General features: G+C 35.5%; 1 protein-coding gene across 1 annotated transcript in view; it reads left to right on the plus strand.

The window, feature by feature from the left end:
- LOC114059280 (protein eyes shut homolog) overlaps positions 1 to 20,586 on the plus strand; it is a gene marked incomplete at its 3' end in the record, with an annotated part of 607,760 nt that overhangs the window by 83,719 nt on the left and 503,455 nt on the right. The window contains exons 9-11 of the mRNA XM_027887535.1: positions 2,688 to 2,854; positions 4,496 to 4,749; positions 14,907 to 15,011. Of these exons, the coding sequence (XP_027743336.1) occupies positions 2,688 to 2,854; positions 4,496 to 4,749; positions 14,907 to 15,011 (526 nt within the window). The remainder of the gene's footprint in view (positions 1 to 2,687; positions 2,855 to 4,495; positions 4,750 to 14,906; positions 15,012 to 20,586) is intronic.

Here is a 20,586-nt window from a genome sequence, read left to right on the forward strand (position 1 = left end):
CAAACCATATATATAAAAGTAGTTTTTGCATTTATGTTGAGCTGTGCTTTTCTTCCAAAAGTTGTCATACTGAATAAGAATCCCAAGGTAAATGTAAAATTCAGTACTGAGAGCATAACAAAAATCTTTTCATTTTAAGGTCAATTTAAAACTTAATAAAAGACAAATGAATATTATAATATTTCTGTCAAGAACTGTTATTATTACAAATCTTAATGACATTATAAAGAGATTCAGATTCAATCAAAGTGAAGTACTAGTGGATTAGCTCTTTTAGACACGATTTTCTTTAGAAGCCAATTGGTTATAAGGAAGGGTCTTAAGCACTTTGAAGTGAAAATGTTATTATCCATCTTCACACTGCCAAAATTTTCATAGAAATCAAAAGGGAACCTAAAACTAAAATGAGGAGAAGGGCATTCATTCAGACTTATAATTTTCTGTAATTTTTGAAGAATACATGTTACTTACTGGTTTAGTAAGTAATATTAGCAATTAAAAACAAAAAGGAAAAAGGCTGTTCCAGTCTTAAGTTTACCGATCTTTCAATCTGTAGATTGAAAAGAAAGAAGAATACATATATATATATATATGTATATATATATATATATATATAAAGATTCAAGGATAGATTGTGAATCAACATTATAATTAACATGAAAAAAAATTTCAGTCTTTTTTTCCTGATAGCCACAAATTTAATGAAGTTATATGCAGATTTTAAGCACAGGAACAGTTGCGCTACTCTTTCAGTGGAAAAATAACAGTCTAGTTCACTATCATCCATCCTAAAAAGCAGATTTTAAAGGCAGTTATGAAAGTGATACTGTTAAATTAAATAATAAATTTCCAACTAAATGATAAACTGATATATTGATTTAGTAACAGTGTTTTAGGTTCTTGGAGATTTGTTTTTTAATATTACAACATAAAAAGATTAAGTAACCATATTTATTATCAACTGCTTATTCAATTAAAGTCTTTGAAAAAAAAATCCAACACGTAAAGAAAAATCTCTGTATGTATGTGGTGGGTTGACCCTGGCTGGATGCCAGGCACCTATCAAAGCAGTTCTATCAGTCCTCTCCACAACTGGACAGAGGAGAGAAAATAAAATGAAGGGCTCACAAGCTGAGAAAAGGACAGAAAGAGATCACTCATTAATTACTGATATGGGCAAAACAGATTTGACTTAGTGAAATTAGTTGAATTTATTACTAATCAAAATCAGAACAGGATAAGGAGAAGTAAAACAAACTTTAAAGCACCTTCTTACCATCCCTCTCTCCTTTCTGGGTGTGGTGGGTTAGCCTTGACTGGACACGAGGTGCCTACCAAGCCACTCTATCACTCTTCTTCCCAGCAGGACAGGGGAGAGAAAATAAAATGTAGAACAACTCCAGGTTGTTGTAGGCTGAGATAAGGCAGTTTACTAAAGCAAGGTGGAAGTTTGTGGGCACACAATCAAAGGGGAAAAAAAAAAAAAAAAAAGGCTTATTTTCTACTTCCCATCAGCAAGCGATGTTCAGTCACTTCTCAGGAAGCAGGGTTTCAGCAAACATAGTAGTTGCTCTGGAAGGCAAACATTGTAAATAAAAAAGGCTTCCACTTCCCACTCCTTTCCTTAGCTTTTATATCTGAGCTGACATCATATGGTATGGAATATCCCTTTGATTAGGATCCCTTTGGGTCATATGTCCTAGTTGGTTACCCTCGCAGTATCTTACCCATCCCAAGGCCCTGGATGAGGTGGCAGGGAATGTAGAGAGACAGTGCTGATGCTGTGTCAGCCCTGCTCAGCAGTAGTCAAATTGAAACACTAGTGTGTTATCAATATCTTTCTAGATACCAATGCAAAACACATCTTTGAGGGTTGTTCTGGGGGAAATCAACTCCATTTCAGCCAGGTCTAATAGACTGAGTTTAACTTTCTAGCACCTCTCCCCCAGAGCGATGCAGGGTTATTAGGAATCAAGGTTACAGTCAGTTCATCACATGTTGTTTCTGCTGCTGCTTCCTCCTCAGGGAGAGGAGTCCTTTCCCTGTTCCAATGTGGGGTCCTTCCCACAGAAGTCTTCCACAAACTTCTCCAATATGAGTCCTTCCCACGGCCTGCAGTTTCTCCTGAACTCCAGTGTAGGTCCTTTCCACAGGGTGCAATCCTTCAGGAACAGACTGCTCCAGCGTAGCTTTCCCATGGGGTCAAAAGTGCTGCCAGCAAACCTACGACAGAATCAGCTTCCCACAGGGTTATAGCCTTCTTTTGGGCATCCACCTGATCTGGCAGATGGATCTCTGCTCCAACGTGGACCTCCATGGTCTGCAGGGGGACAGCTTGATTCGCTGCAGGGGAATCTCAGCTCTGGTGCCTGAAGCACCTCTTCACCCTCCTTCTTCCCTGACCATGATGTCTGCATAGTTGTATTTCTCACATATTCTCACTCCTCTTTTCGGCTGCAATTACATCTGTGAAATAACTTTTTCCTTCTTAAATGTTATCACAGAGGCACTACCACTGTCACTGATGGGCTCAGCCCTGGCCAGCAGCAGGTCCATCTTGGAGCCAGCTGGCATTGTCTCTGTCACACATGGGGAAACCTTCTGGCAGCTTCTCAGAGAAACCTCCTCTATAGCCCTCTCACTATCAAAACCTGGCCATGCAATGTGTTTGTAATTCTTGCCTTCAGGTATGTGCAAATGGAGGTAGTTGCTTCTACGATGAAGAAAACAAGAGATCTCACTGTGTCTGTGTTCTTGGATGGACAGGAAAAACATGCCTAGAGAATATTAATGAGTGTGAGGCAAACCAGTGCCAACATGGAGCCACATGTGAAGATGGAATTAATAAATACAGGTACTAACATGATGCCTTCATAAAGAAGTTTATGCCATATAAAAATATTTTTCCTTTCAAAAGAATTATAAAAGGAGTTGCTAATGCAGTAATATTATTTTCATATTATAAAATGCCATAATACTAACTTTCAATAAGGATAGGCATTTAGTAACACTGTATAGTCTAAAGTGTTGCACAGGAAGGACTCACAGATATTCCTCTTTGCTGGTAACAGTTAAACCAACTATTCAAAATCCCAGATAAAGAAATAAAAATGGCAAACACTCTATGAGCCTGGACTGGGACATACAGTGGCTTTTCTTATTAAAATTTATTAAAATAGTGTGGGGTTTCAGGTGTGCCAGTGGCTGACAGCTGGACTAAAAGCTCTCAAGGAGATAGGTTATGAGGGCAGAGCACCATTCCACCTTGGCAGAACCTGATCTGTCCCCTTCACCCCCCTCCTCCAAATTGTTTTGAGCCACTGATAATTTTAATAACTTTTTTTCAGTCTCTTAGGCTCATGATCACACTAGATGAGATATGGAGACCTTACTTCAAGCCAGCTCTCTTTTGGTCGATGGACTAAAAGCCCATTAGCAGCTGGTGTCTGTTAGTTGTACTCTAGGGCTCACAGCTAGTGATTTGGTTTCCATATGTCTACTATAAAAAATGCAGAGATAATAAACTAGGACAGAAGCAAACAGCCACATGAACAATACCTTCTGTTAAAAATAAAGGAAAAAAATACTCTTTCTACCAGATGGATCAATAGAGAAAATTACTATAGTCAAGTCTTCCTTAACATGTTAGTTCTTTCCATCATCTAGATAGCATCTCTGTGGACTAAGAAGATGTAAAATTACTGTAAAATTATCTCCTCCTGTGTGAGGAAACCTCTGTACATGATAAGGAGAGGATCAATCAAAGAATATATTGCCAAGGGATTTTCTAATTTTACGAGATATGGGTTAGCTATGAGATAGTCCAGATTTGTTTTCATTCATATATTAAAATAAAACAAAAAAAATGGCAGAAAGAGAAGCACGAAAAAGTCATCTCCAGTCTTGTACAATTTACATCTCATCCAACATTTGGGGAAAAAAATCCTGAACAATTTCTATAAAATTCTATTGATTCTTTTTTTTTTTTTCAGTTACAGATAGAAATTGCAATTTTTTTGTTAATGATACATCAGTTTCATACCGATTTTATGTCCAGAGCAAACAGGATGCAATATTGCTTCTTCATACTGATATTGTAGGAAGCAACTAATTATTTTTTCAGAACAAAAAAATTAAGATGCATAATACACATATTTATAAGAGTTTTGTATTCTAATATTTTCATTTGAAGCTTAATATTAAAAGTTATAGAGATAAAAGTCTGTCCCTTGTAAGTAGCTAGGATTTTCCTTATTGTTTGTCTTTGTTTAATTATTGCTAGCAGTCCATGTGAAATGAATTTACTTAGTGACTAACTAAAGGTAAATAAAAAAGATTGAAAAAAATTGTGATTCATTTGTGGATGATTCAAAGAGTGAATATTGTTAACATTATAACCATTATGGACCTATATATTCCAACTGGTGATTTTGGGGGTGCTGTTCCCCTCTTCTCATCTCCCCTCACCTCTCCTCTTTTCTCATTTCAATAACAGGTGCATATGTCCCCTTGGCTACACTGGCACATATTGTGAACTTGATATAGACAATTGCATTGGAAACCAGTGTTCTGAATATGGATTCTGCCAGGACCTCTTGCATAACTACAGCTGTAAATGTTTGCCTGGATATGAAGGTCCCTTCTGTGAAGTTGAAATTAATGAATGCTTAAGTTCACCTTGCAAAAATGGAGCTACTTGTATGGATTTAAGCGGCCACTTTTCTTGTAGTTGTACTGCTGGGTTCAAAGGTAAGTTTTTTCTTTTGAAGTGCAGTGTATTGCAGATGTGAATGTCCTATTCTATGTAAACAATCTTTATATGATTGTTTAATAACATATATATTTATGAATATGCATATATTTGCGTGGTTGTATGATTTACAAGAGTTTTAACTGATTTAGCATTAAAATTCTTAGATTGTGTCTCCTAGTTGTTTCTGAGCTGACCTTCCCTTCACTATATGTACAATTCTGAGCTTGAGCTTTGCTGCTGTAGGCAAAAAAATTGATTGAGTTCCAAACCACAGTTTTAATTGTAGTATTTTAATTTCACAGTTATGCAGTCTTAGCTGTCATGGCTTTAGTCATATATAGGCTAATAAGAGCAAATGCTTTGGTACAGAACAGGAAAATCTAAGCATGAGGAGGAATCAGATCAGAAGTATCATCTACCTGTGTTATGGGATATAAACAGCTATACTTGAGTGAGTTGCTCAGACTCCCTTTCTATACACTGGAGCTAGGGCACCTATCTGTCCTAGACATCTTTTCTAGGGAGAGATGGGCTGTAAATTTCTGTATTGCATTAGATGAATCCTACAAAACTGATAACATGATTCTTTTTTGTACTAATTTTTGGTTTTGTGTTAATACTACTGATATTCAGACTATGTGTGAGAGGTAGAAAATAATTTTGTATCCAGCAATACTGAAGCGTTGCATTCCCAGCCTTTAATCTATATACATCATTGAGCACAATCATTATTGTGCTGAATGCTTCTCTGCTGATAATCTGTGGTATGCTATCACTAACAAAGACAAAAATAAATAGTATATTATACATAGAGTCATTAGTACTAACTAATCATAAATTTACAGCTTATTCTTCCAAGCTGCTGAGGGCTTTTGTTCCAATTCAGACAGTGGGTGTAGTACTAGATTTGTAGGTCCCAGTTAAACCACTGAGATGTTCAACATGTATTTGGATCTTTCTGGGTCACTGCCAAAGTGCTGAACTATTAAGTAATTATAACTTCACTGCTATTTTTTCATTATAGATTCTGGCTAGCTTGTAGCATTTCATCACTAACATGTTTAATTTCAAATATGTTTATATTCCTTTGCATATATATAAACACATTTATGTGATATACACTTGCAGATTTGTTGCCCTCAATTTGAGTATATAATTTGTTATTTTAATGACATTTAAAAAAAAGATGTTATTTCCTGTTCATGTTCATTTATTAATAAACGTGCAACAAAACAAAGGAATGACTCAGAAGTGGCTTAAATTTCAGCAAGATAGCACAACCATGTCTGACTGCAAGTGAAGAAAACATACTTGGCTCACCTGTGCAAAATCTAACATAATATATTTCCATTTTGCTGCTGAAACTTCAACACTTATTTTGTACTTTGCTGGAATTCACAGGGAACTTCAATCATCCACATATCTTCTATAATAGAGTGGGGTATAAGATCTGCTTGCGAGAGTCCCATAGGATAAAACTCCAGAGGGAAGAAGGGTCAAAAAAAGTCTATGACTACCAAGGTCATGAGAAGTTAATCTCACAGAGCAGTTAAAAATACCAGGAGGCCTGTAAGGATGATTGAGGAACTCGTGGCCAAATTCAAACACAAAAAAGGGAACATACAGAGGACAGGAACAAGGACAGGTTACCTGGCAGGAAATAGAAATGCTATCTGAGCATCAGCAATAAGTTTAGGAAAGTCAAAGGCTAAATGCTGTTGAGTATGACAAGGATGTGAAATATACCAAGAAGGGCTTCTGTAAGCATGTAGGTGACAAAGGGAAGAGAAGAGAGAATGTAGTCCCATTGCTCACTGAGATAGGACTTTGATGAGACTGGAGATGGACATGGAGAAGTTTGAGTACTTGTCGTGGTTTTGCCCACAAGCCCATCCCTGGGGCTGAGGATGGTTTTGTCCAGGTTATTTCCGGACAAAAAGGCCAATCAAAAGTCCAGGGACGCCTTTGCTAAGGTTGTTGGAACAGTTGAAATTAGGGGCAGTAGCCGTGTAGGGGAGAGGAGTAGCAAGCCCGAGCAGGGCCAGACTCCCTCCTCCCCCGGCTTGGGCCAGGGTTGGGGGAGCAGGTGTAGCATTGAAGTACCACGACAGTACTGAATGCTGCCTTTGCTTCATTCTGTGCTGGTAAGGCTGTCCTTCAATAATCCAACAACACTGAGACAAGAGAAAAAGTCTGAAGCAAGGAAGACACACCCTTGATGGATGAGACTCAGGAGAGGAAATACATAGGAAAACTGAATATATATTTGTCCATGAGCCCTGAGGGGATGCACCCAAAAATCACAGCATCATAGAATTTTACAACATTGAAGTTGAAAAAATCTCTAAGATCACTGGGTCCAAATGTTATGATAGCACCACCATGTTCACAGCTAGACTTTATCCCCAAATCCACATACCTTTTGAACAGTTCCAGGAGTGGTGATTTGATCACTTTCCTGGGCAGCTTGAACACCCTTTTAATAAAAATTTTTTTTCCAAATATCCACTCTAAAGCTCCCCTGGCAAAACTTGCTCATATAAATGACATAATTACATATTACTGAAAAAACCTTCTTAAAAAAACCCAAACCTTTATTTTATTACACAATGAGGTATTATATAATAGCATTTTCACAGAAGTAAATTTAAAGAAAAAAGAAATGTCACAATATTACTCATTAAGTGCAACTCATTAGCACATGTACTGAATATATTGAATTCTGATTTTTCAGAGTATGATTAATTATAACAATTAATAAAAGACTGTTTAAATTTATAAAAATATTATCATTACCCTAGAAATTCTATTTTAATAGTCTCTGATGGTTTATGACCCTGGGATATTTTCCAGCACAAAACTGATTTGAAGTTTGGTCATAACTTTATGTTATGAGTCATTGATTAATATCTCAGTGTAATACTAAAAAACACATTTATTCTTATCTCATTTGTACATGTGTGTTTATATTGCTTCTCTGAAATTCAGCTTTCTAACATATCCAAATGTACCCAATTTTTCTTCATAATTAGTAAATTCACTTTCGGATGAAATAGCAAACACAATAATAAATAAGCTAAAGAGTAAAATGGAAATTATTGTTGCTCATTGCTCTGTACATACCTGTTGAACTATCATATTTGGTATACTAGGATTCATAGATATTGCATGTAACTTCCCACATATTAGGTGGGAGGTGATTTGGTGTCTCTCCTGTTATTAAATGAATCCCTGCGTTCTCTTTGATATTACTTTAGAATCAGTTTTTATTTCAGAAAGAAAATGTTAAACAGACAATTCATATCTGTCTCCTTTGTCTAGCTGATTGATCAATCTGATGTCTATCAACATTCTTCAGAAACTTTGCATTCTATTAGCTAGGGACCCCTTAGGCAGTGTAATGAGATTTGTCAACATGAAAAACATGATTTGATTATCTTAAAAACAAGTTCATAAAAAAATCCAAGGCTCTGGTATTTTCATAATAAAAACAAATGCTTTGTAACATCATATACCACAGTCTTTCCTTTTGAACTGTAAATGATATTTGTGATGGAAATTTTAATGTGGAGACATTTGGTATATGCCTGGTGCCCTCTCCACTGCCTATAAAAGAATTTGACCCATGTTTGAACTCGGACGTTCGAACAATTGCAATACAATTTTAAAAATTGAGTAAATAACTTCTTTAACTTTTGATTAAGTGATGACCCTGCATATCACCTACTTCTGGCTCAGTTTTTCAAAAATAACATAGTGCTGCTCTCCTTCAGAATAATTTCCAGTCTATCCTTTCTTCTGTATCTTTGTGTTAACTCTATCTCAATACTTCAATGTTCAGCACCAAATAATTCCAGCTTTTATGATGACTGGTATTTCTAAACAGAATCCACTGTTCTTATTCTGGTTTAAAAGATGATCTTGAAATTATTTGGGGGGAAAAAAAAAAAGCTGCATTTATCCAAACACATCCTACATTAAAACTCTTTTCTGTTCAGATGTGAAGGCAGCTACTGAGAACTCTAAGTAGATAGGCAATATTGCCTCATTGGTTTCTCTTGAGGGTTTGTATCTATATAATATTGCTTGTACAGTTAAATTTGGGAAATATTTTTTTTCTGAATATATACTGTATCCCACATAGCAAGATATTGATCCATCATTGCTTTAGCCATGTGTAAGTAGCAAATAACAGTATTGAAGCTCATCACTAATGTAGGCCTTCCGATGACTTTTTGAGTTTGACATTAATATATGCTATATGTGATGCTCTTCAGTATTCCTCTTTTTTTTCCAAAAGAGGAAAATGTCATACGGACTTTTTTGAAATCCTTCCATTTCTTTAAATTTATGTGCTTTGTTTTTACTTTTTCATTCCACAAATACATAGGAGAAGTCCATGTAAAATTTGGAGTCCGTTTAAGGAAGTATTTAAGTGTTGGTACTTTCAGTACGTTACTAATTGGTTTTACAACAAGGCTGGGTTGGGTGTGTGGCTCAGGCCATTGGGCAGTGCAGCTTCTAAAGGGGTTCTGGCTGGCTTCTTCTGGGGAAGAATGATTATTGCTGGCACATTGTGCCAGTGCAGTGTGCCTGTCAGATGTGCAATGCAATCCCACGGAGGGAGATGAGCTGGACTCTTGGCAGTTTACATCTGAAGAGTTACACACTTTCTGCAAGCTAAAACTCTTTCATAGACGCTGAGCCATTGGAGTTGTTTAACACATCATATAAATCACCTTCAACCTGTAATAAGTGTTCACAGAAAGGATTACAGTACATGAGGTAAATAAAAATTAAATTTGTTTGGGATTTTTAACTACTACAATATGTTACACAGAAAAGACCTTGGAGGAAAAAAAAAAAAAGACCAAGTGTGTAGAACAACAAAGTTGAGGAACAGAAATATCTGTCAAGTTCACGAAAGCCACACCTGGAACGCCTGTCTTGCGTTTTCATAACTGCATTTTCTGCAAAGTAAGAAAAAACATTACTCAGGGTGATACCTGTCTTATCTAACAGAGTAACTTATGCTGCTTAGCAAGTAACAAAATTACACAATTTGTTTTTGGGTACTTGATTGGAATGCTTTATATTTTTACACATTTTACAAAATGTAGACAGTAAGGCAGGAATGTTGTGAAGACAATCCTCAAACAAATTGTTAATGCTTTGGATACTAGTTGAACTTTACAAACCCTTGTGGTTTAGTTCTTGGTGTTTTGGTTTTTTTCAGCAGTACTTCATTAAGTTTACATTAAGTAGAATTTTAAATCATCTGCTTTTCATCTGATCTCAGAATAGAAAGATGATACATTTTATGTCTTGAATATAACCTCCAGTGAGGAGTTTTATTTAAAAAAATATATCCTTAACATCCCTTTCTTAATTGTGTTCGTTCTGTCTGCCTTTGCATTGTCAAACTTTATATTCCATTTTGCTTATAAAACAAAAGTTGGTATAAAAAGTATTTAAAAGAAACTTTGTATTTTGATATTTTTTGCATGTATTTTGTGATTCAGATAGAGATGTTATAGTAGTGGTGGCACTTAATAACAGAAATTTTAAATATAATGTATGTTACACTATGAAAATAACCCCTCAAATTATTTCAGTTTTATTCTAATGTCTGAATATTATATTCGAGAATAACATGATATGTTTATAAATTAAGCAGAAATAAATAATCCAAAGTTTGAACCACTGAAAGGTGCAAACTTTCATTATAATGATCATACAAAGTTGCACTTTTGAAGTGAATTCAATGAGACTTCATCCATTAGACTTATGAAAAACAATATTGTTGGGGTTTTTTCTCCTTGATCTCTACCTGAGAACTTTGGAATCTCTCCTTTTGGTATAATAGCATGATTAAACAGAGTAAGTGATATCAGTAATGCTGATGGAAGATGAAACATCTCTGCTAATTTTTTTAGCATGCCCTTACTCAGGTCCTTAGGCTCTTCTCAAGGCTTTTGAGCTCCTGTAGAAAAATGTCTTGTTTATCATCAGTATGTTGGTAGAAAATGTTGCTGCTAAAGATCAGGCAATGCAATTTTCAAGAGTGACAGACTTTCCTGTAGTTTTCTGTTACATATTTTAAGAACACTGCAATTTTATAGGGCATAAAACATGCTATAGTTAATAGAAGTTCACTTGGTTCATGGTAATTTTTTACACTCTCTTTGTATTTCAGAATCTGGTGACATGATCCCAGTAAAATGTTTAAAAACTCAGACCTTAAGCTATGATTTATTAAATAACATTTTACTAGTAATTATCTTTGAATGTGTTATATTCCTGTTAAACTTAAAAGTGTGAGCCCACAAAATATTTATATTAACATATTTTTGTGTTAAAAGTAATTTGTAGCCAATTAATGATTTTTATCTGATGTTAAAATGACATTCTCATCATACATTTCAAATGCGTAGTTGAGATGAGCTGCATACTGAAAACAAAAAAAGGCTTCTTTGTATCTGTCTAGCTTTTTTTCATGTCTTGAATATTCAGCAAATATGGTCTCACAGTAGCTTCATAGATTCTTTGATTCTCTCTGAAATATTTTTAAAATACTGCCCATATATTACCTTTGAGGACATGAATCCTTAAATTTCCCTAGCAACTGTTTACAAGAAGTTTTGGGATATGCTTTTTGTCAGGAGCAACTACCCATTTAATGGCACTCCAAGTTATGACACATAAACAGAAGAGCTAGTCATTGTCTACAGTACACAAAAAGCAATTACCTTTATTTTCACTGCTTGTTTATTTGATTGGCAGAAATTGCACTAAAACATGAAGGCTTCTCCAAGTTTTAACATGATTCACAGGAAAGATATATTATTCTCCTAGCCTCTTCTGAGATGCAGAGAATTACCAAAACTGCACTGTTAACTTTTAGATGAAAAATAGTATCATTTTTTTCATATCTGTAAATAGTACATTTTCCAGTGGCTAGATAGCTAAATTAGACATAAAACAGAGAAGATGTTGAAGGAATGGCAGTTGGGATATATAGAGACTAAAGTCTCAGCTGTCTGTGTCAAAAAATCTTCAGGTTTGTTCAGGAAAAAAAAACAACAGTGAACTATCTCTGTTTAATGTGTTAACAGCTGTTTCAGCTGAAATATTTTGAAAAGTTTGGTATCTTTCTAAATCATTCTACGAATACTGTTAGCTAGCACAATTTGTAAATCAGGCAGTGGTTTTCACAAATATATTCATTAGTTATAAGAAGGGTATTCTCAGTACTTGATAACTCAGATGAGGCTCAGTGGCACGTAATTGCTTCTTTGTCAATTGAAGTAATTTCGATGTAATAACAGGCTCTAACATAAAATCAGCCCCTTTTTAATCAGAACAAGGATTTCCCCCTCCATTTTCTTTTTCTCTTAAATGGAGAAATGCTACAAATGTAGCATGGCCATAGGTAATAAAACCAAAATTCCTAAAACCAGATTATTGTCTGTTAAACAAGTATAGCATGTATATCTCTACTGTACAGCATTGTTTTGGATATTTGGACTAATTATCTAAATTGGAACTAAACCTGTTAGTCTATGATATGGTGTAATACAGACTAAATACACTCAGAAACATCGTACTCATTGAACCCTAAAAATAATGGGGATTAGTGGCAAGATATGAGAAATTAGATTCAGATTCTGATGCCACCAGTGAGAATTTCATAGCTATGCATTATAGAATAAATTTCTATTTTTTCTAAATGAAGATGGGAAATAAATTAGCTTTTTCTGCATCTTTTCTCGTTTTGACAGAATCATTATGCTTCCTGTCAAACTGAAATGGGGAAATGGCTTTGACTCCTTTCTCACCTTTTCTACATACAATTAGGTTTTACCACTATTCCTTCACACAGCTCCAACATTCATCTCATGTCCCAAATTCCTCTAACCTTCATTATTTCATCATCCTCTCAGGACTCCCCAGGTCTTGTAACATTTCATATCGTTCAATCAAAATATAACCCCAGAATTAACCTTTTGATCCGGTGCCATTTTGATTTTGATTTTCTCAAAGGGTTCACCTGGCCTAGTACAGGCTAATTTTTTGTTCTTTATTGAGAATACTCCAGAGTATTCCACAACTACTCTATGTGTCTTTGTTCCTTTGTCTTATTTCCTACCATCCCATCAGGATTTCCAGCCTGAATGACTGCTCTATTGCACTTTTATAAAACCGTTGGAACTGTCTCTGCTTATTGTCCATTTCATCCCCTAAGGACTATTTTCTCAAGACTAAATATAGGACATCCTATATTGCATTAGATACTGACATTTAGGGAACTGAATTTCACCCTAAACACTCAGTTTTAAAGTATAGATCTGTAGTCAGAATTGTGCATGTAGCTGACTCCTTTTTCTGCTGAATGCCATACCCCATATCCTATCCCCAACAGAAATGAAAATTAGAGAAGATAGATGAAAAGAGTTCACAAGGAATTGCAGCTATACCTGCTACAGTCATGTATTAAAATTATGGTACTGTTCAGTTCCATAAAATACCTTTGCTGCCTTAGATTCAGAAAGAAAGCAGAGACATCTTCACAAAAAGGCAGTAAGATGTTCACAAATCTTGAATATCATCAGTAAGTGAGGATGATCTTGTTCCAACATTTCCCTTAAAATTGCATTTGCTTTAACCTTTAACAATTCAAGGGAGGCAAAAAAATCTATTTCAAGGAGTTTTTCTAGCACATGCTTCAACTTATCTGTGGCTCGTGGCCAGATAATTAATTTTAGAGGAAATTCTGCACCTGTCTTTCCAGAAGAAAACAGATGCCAATGCATTTTTATTTATTTTCCTCAAAAAAGACCCACCATAATCAGGGAACTGAACTAGAAAGCATAAGGAATGCAAATTATCAGAATGAGATCATAAGGACTGCACATAGTGCTACTACCTTATCAGCACTTCAAAGAAAATTCTTTAAAAAATTTAAGAACTGAGAAATGAATTTATATTTTGGTCAGTCCTTGCTGTCTGTAATCCTCCCCAGTGCCATGGCATACGTTAAGCAGCACTCAGCAGCTGCCCTAGCAGATAGCTTTTTAGTTTACTGAGTTACCTGAACTCTCCCTGGACTATGCTTTTGTCTCACCATTTTCATCCATGTATCTTGAAGTCTTACAGAAAATGAAGAGATGTTTAAAGGTAGGAAAAAATCCTAATAGAAACCACACTGTCATAAGTTTAAGTGTGGAAGAGAATGTTGGTGCTACTATGGGCTCCTTCACTGGTGGCTTTTTGCATCTGGTAGATTCAGCAAATACAGATTTTGAGAGCTGACTGTCTTGGTTCATATGATTCTACAAGAGGGCACGTATGTGTGCTGCAGATAGGAGACCAAATAGTTTCCACTGTGCAAAGAATTCAGAGGAATTTCAGCTTTTTTTTTTTTTTGCTTTTATCTTCTGCTGTGTGGCTCACAGAAAGCTCAGCATGCTTTGTACACTGCTGACCTGTCATAACTACTATACATGATTTGTCTCCTTATTCCTGTGGCTGGAAGTAGCTTCTCCTCTTACAAATCAAAGCAACCCCTTTCGTATATTACAAATCTACATTTCACTATACCACCTTTGCTCTTAACTATTTCATCCCTTCTCATTTGCATTTCTCCTCATTAAATGTTCATTAGTGATTTGATCATCCTCCTTCTTTGTATTAAACAAAGAAAGAGAAATGTCCAGTGCCACAGGACCAACAACTTGCTTTAGAACATGGTCTGAACCGTACTATTATACATGACTGTGTAAATTAGTGTTGGCCAGATTTTCATAGGCAATGATAATTTGCAATACTTTTTTTAAAGACATTAAAGAAAATTACTTACAAAACTGGACAAAAATTGCTTGAATAAAATAATTTTGCATAGTGGAAAAAAGTTCCAGAAGTATGTATAACCTCAGTAAGAAAACCTTCTATTTTCCTGATTGTCACATGTCCAACTTTGTCTGTCAAAATGGACTGTCTTGTAATCAATGAAGGAGAAAAATGCTTGACATACAGGATGTTTATCAATAGTCCTGTCTGCTCAGTAAGTGTACCTTGGCCACTGGGGTCAGCACATAGACTATGACAACCCACAGCCTTTTTTCTTTTTTTTTTTTTTAATTTAAAATTTCAGGAGAAACATGCTCTGTTCATGTGAATGAATGTCTAGACAGACCCTGTTGGAATGGAGGAACATGTGAAGAGGACATAAGTGGCTTCAAATGCAACTGCCCATTTGGTAAGTATTTATACTTTTTATACAATTGCTAGTTTGGAATAGTGTGGTTATGGGCCTTCCACATCTGCTACTCAAGTGCTATAGAGCCTTATACAGTGATAACATTCTACTTACATTTTGAAAGGTACAGAGCTAGTTATCCAGACTAATAAAAAAAATTATTCTCTTTTTTTTTATATTGTCATAATGAATTCTTATAAAAAATAAGTTACCTAGATTAAAAAGTAGTTGTGGTACTCAAATAGCCTGCTAAAGAAATATGACAGACCTGGAGATTTCAATTATTTATTGCCTATTTGTATAGACACCTTAGAGCAACGCATTCCTTCAAAAAGTTTAGGTTTTAGGGAGCAAAATGTACAAACTGAGCAAACATACAAAACCTTGGTCTTTGAAATCCTATTCTGCTGGCCAAATTACTTATACCTAAGAGAACTGAACACTGCTTCAATGACAGCGGGAGCATGTGCATTTTAAGCATTTCAAGTATTCAAAGTATTGTATAAGGCTAGAAGATATGGTAGAGGATTATAAGGGACACCCAAGATGAATCAGGCCAGATGACCAGTGAAATAAGAACAGTGTAAAAAGACCAATCAAAATTAAGGGAGAAAGATGTAGAATGTTGAAGATTTTGCTTTGCTGTTTAATTTAGGATTTTGCATGTTGTTGTGTATTGACTAAGAAAATATAAAAGGGGTTGGGCTAAGAATTTCCGACCACAGAAGTCCTTTGACCTGGATCAGCAGCTTTCTCCACTTTTATTAAACACCGTGGCTAAAAAAGCCTGGGGTAGAGATTTTGCAACTTGTAAGTTCATTTATAGATATGGATGGGAAAATAGTGATAAATTCTGAAAAGGTTTTTGTTTTGACATGGGCATTTATAAGGTCATTGTTACTATGGGAAGTAAGGTCAGAAAAACTAATTTTATACTGTACTGTGGTGTTTCAAAGATACACCAAAGATGATCAGTAAAACCGGAAATGTCAGAGTACTGAAATAAAGGTCTCCAACCATCCCTTTCAAGTAGAACAACTGATTTAGAGAGGACTTTGATATACTTAATATCAAGAGATCCTTAAATGCTTTAAGGGTGGTATTCTGCTGAGTTGGGAACTGAAGACAATATTTGAGTGATATCTTCAAAGGTAAGGTGATTCTCTCTAGTCTGTTGCTTCATTGGGACAAATATAAGCATACCAAGTGTTTCACTGAATAAGGGTTGTGGCAAAACATTAACACAGACATTATTTCCTTTGTTCTTCTGAGATTCTCACATGTTTAACTCTTACTGGTGTTGCTAAAACATTCACCCACAGTGGACTTTAAACAGAAGCATTCTGCACCTCCTTTCACAGATGTGAGAGGAGATCTCTTTCACACACTGAGTGCCAGTGATAGGTAAAAAAATTGTTGTGTCATTGTCTTAGTAGATCGTTTGTGCCTCTTTCTTTAAACAAAAGTCAGTCTGCAATCTTTTCCTTATCCAATAATTTTTATTATAATTCTCAGTGTGTGTGTATCATCTGGAACAATGAAGTTTATGTAATGGACACATATACAGTAGAAATTATGAGTTTCATTCTATTGACTGCAATAAAATACTGTGAATAGCAGTGGTTCTTTTACATCATCAGTCAAATGATCAAAAAAATTCACAGTGAACCAGGAATTATCTGAAGAAATGATCAGTTATTTTTGAAAAGAGTTAAGACTTGCTGTATTACAATTTGCAGTTCCATTATTAATATAATAGCAAACTGAATTAGAGAGGGAGAAAATTGCATAGTGATATGCATACCTAACAATGAGTTGAAAAGAGGAGAATTTTAATCTAAATGTGATATGGGTCCCATTTGTGCACTTGGGTAAATTAATTAATATCGCAGTCCATATTCTCTGGCTGAAGATGCAGATAAATAAATGTAACCATGTCACAAATACATTGCCATGATTAAGTAATGTCTGTAAATTGCCTGAAAACACAAGTTGCTACATTACTGGATATTTTTACTGCTGGCTTAGTTCTAAAAAGAGTATCACTTCAAAAGATAACTTGAGTTTCAGTTTTCAAACTTACATGTAGAGTTCCTTGATCCTTGAGTAGCATGATTTCTCCTCCTGTTAAGAAGTCAGAACTATATGTATTTAGCAAATCTAAAATAAACACATTTAATTACATGTGCTAATTTTATGAAAATATACCTTGTGCTTTATTAGTCACTTTTAAGTAGTTCAGTGTCTTAACTTGTGGTCAATTTTAATTCTCAGACTATTATTTTTATATGACAAATCTTCCCACAGCTTTAAAAATAATTCATCAAATTCTCTATAGTAAAGCCAAGATATTTCTTAGATATTATTTCAATATTCCATCCTGCTGTTGGTAAGATATTGTTACTAAATAGGATGAAATGAGGTCATTTAATCACACAGATCATTAATTCACATGAATGTATCCAGGCATTGCTGGAAACATGACATAAAAATAGATAACTAGAGTAAATTCTTTCCTTTTAAACAATTTGGTTTGCAGTTTTTTGGTGTTTTGTTTGTTTGTTTGTTCGTTTGGTTTGGTTGGTTTTTTGCACATTTGGTTTTGTTCTTTTTAATTTCTCTGTATTATCCTCTAATTTTGTTGACACAGTATAAGAAGCCCATCCACCAAAAAGTATAAAAAGGTATATGTTACTTTAAATAATGGACTCTGGGTCCACTTTTGTGGATTTTTGTGACAGAGCACAATCATCTTTTTGCATCTCAAGATAAGAAAGAGTAATATACAAATTGATCAAATAGAATCAGACAATGTCTTTAGATATTGTACGAAATAATTACGTAAATCCTTTTTTCTCTGTGTAGAAGACACTTATGCCTTTCAGGTGAACATCGTAACCATCTTTTGAAAATGTTTAACAGGAAAGTTGTTTTATAATAATTTAGCTTGAGTGACCTTATACAGGAGATTTTACAAGCCTTATTTTTGAACTACAGCATTTTAGATAATAGTATTTCCATTTACTTGATGAACAGTGTTGGTTGATTATGGTGAATGATTTTCAACAGTGAATTTTTTCAAGGGAAAAAATCTATAAAAATTTATCTATAAAAATCTATAAAAATTTATCTATATACCTTTATCTATATATATATGTATACATTTCTGAAAGCTGTATATTTTTGTACCTATACCTTTCTAAAACAGTAGCTTCTGGAAAAGTGATCTCTATGTGCCACTCAATATATGGACCATTGTGGACAGACTTGACAACATTGGCACTACATGACCAGCACCTCCAGACACAGAAGTTTCTTGTGCACAGGCAAACTTCCAGTCTTCATGGAGAAAGGGTCATGACATTGGAACCTACATTGAAAGATCTGCTTAAACCAAATGATTGAGCCCCAAGTTGTGTTTCAGATATCTGCGACAGCATGGTTTAAAGGATTTGGTTGTGTTAGTTGTTCATAGCAAGCTGCTGACAGTGGGGGCTGCAAGGGGGTCTGTGAGGGGAGGCCGGACACAAATGGTTCCAGTCGCCTCCGACCCACCCAGTGCAGGACATGGCTGAGCCCACAGCTAAGCGGGGGCACCTTGGAGAAAATGTATTTAGGGAAAGGTAAAACACTACACAGAAATGTGTGAGAGACAGCAGTGCAGAAAAAAAGTATGTGAGAAACAGCTCTGCAGTCACCAAAGTCAGTGAAGAAGGAGAGGGACAAGGTGCTTCCAGCACCAGAGCAGAGATGCCCCTGAAGACTGTGAAGAAGGCCATGGTGAGACAGGCCATCCCCCTGCAGCCTACGGGGATCCATGGTGGAGCAGATTTCCACCTGCAGCCAGAGCCAGCTCTGTCAGGAGCTCCTGACAGAATCTGTAGCTTGTGGAGAGGAATCGCAAGCAGGAGTAGTCTTTCCATGAAGGACTGCTTCCTTGGAGATGCACCATGTTGGAACAAGTTTATCCCAAAGGATTGTAGAATGTGTGAAAGACCCACATTGGATTAGCGGAAGTGTGAGAGGGAAGGAACAGCAGAGGGGAGCTGTTGTGGACTGACTTCAATCCCTCATTCCCCTTTCTCCTGTGCCATTTGGTGGGAGGATGTAGACAACGCAGTAATAAAAGAGTGAAATTGAGTTGGAGAAAAAGTGGGGCAGGGAGGTCAGGTGAAAAATGTTTTAGTTTTTGCTTTATTTCACACTATCCTACTCTATTTTTAATTGGCAATACATTAAATCTATTTTCTCCAAGTTGTGTTTGCTTTTCCCATTATTCTCAGTAGTAAGTGATCTCACTGTCTTTATCTTAAGCAATGAGATTTTTCATATTTTTTTCACCCCCCATCCTGCTGAGGAGAGGGAGTAAGAAAGCAACAAGCTGGGTGGGGTTCTGGAAGCCATCCAAGGTGAACCCATCACACCCACACAAACACCAGTGTTGTGAATCAGCAGATTTAAGAAAAAGAAAATAGGAGCTTGCAGTATTTTAACCTCCTCAAGTCTGTCTTGCACCAAAGGATGACTTTTGTAGCAAGGATGTTCTATAATATTTAAATTCAGGTTATTAACTGACACAACTAACATAAGGAATTTTTAATAAGATTCTTGAAATATGGGGAAAGCACCAAAAGCCCTATAAGCAGGGTGTAAAAGTCCTAAACAAACCTTCTGCTCAGAACTGTAATACATGCAAATGCTGCACCTATAGCAGCTATGCCTGGAAGATGGCACTGGAAAAGCAAGGAATTCCAAGGGGTCTGAAATCTGTGTTCCAGCATAGCAAGAAGTCTTGCAGTGTTAAATAATACCATCTGGTAAGATGTTTTTCATCAATTTGATCAGAAGAAACCACAGCCTCTTTACTTGGAGCAGATAAAACCTCCAGTCAGAATGAAAAATACTAAGTAAAACATGATAGGCACTGTTTCTTGCCATCCCCATGTGATCTTTTTCTTTAGAAACATAGGGACTGATCAGTATTTATTAATTCGAATTCTGAATTCAGTCTAATAAAAGGGCAACATAATCCCATCTTCATCAATGGAACCAAAGGCAGAGAAAATTTCAGTGGTGATACATATACAGCTAGTGTATAATATTAGATTTAATATGTGATATTGGAACTAATATGGTTTTAGCTCAATACAGAGTGAATGTAATTCTTCACAGAGCCTATCAAGAAAACTGAAGGGCAGGTAACTCATGAGGAAGGCCTGAAAGACATTATTTGAACCTTTGTTGTGCTCCAAGATTTGTTAAGATTAATGTGTCCACAAAACATTTTACCTACCAGTGAATCAGCATTTTTAGTAGAGAAAAAAGTATTCATGGAGATGGTTAGATCTGCTCTTGTTTCAAGAAATAAAGTATGCATTTTCAAAACCCATGGATTCATTGCCTATATATTTTACTGCCTTATAGTTTCTTTTTACATTCTTCTTCTTTTATGTGGCTCAGTCTTCAGATAAATTTTATTAGTCTCTACTGTTTTTTGATTTTTTGGTTTTTTTTTTCATTTTGGCTATTTATACTGGTAATTGAAACCCTATTAATTTCTTCTTCTTTTTTTTTT

The sequence above is a fragment of the Empidonax traillii genome, unplaced genomic scaffold (assembly GCF_003031625.1).
Source record: "Empidonax traillii isolate 1590-97213 ecotype Southwest subspecies unplaced genomic scaffold, ASM303162v1 scaffold214:size757588, whole genome shotgun sequence".
NCBI classification, from domain to species: domain Eukaryota; kingdom Metazoa; phylum Chordata; class Aves; order Passeriformes; family Tyrannidae; genus Empidonax; species Empidonax traillii.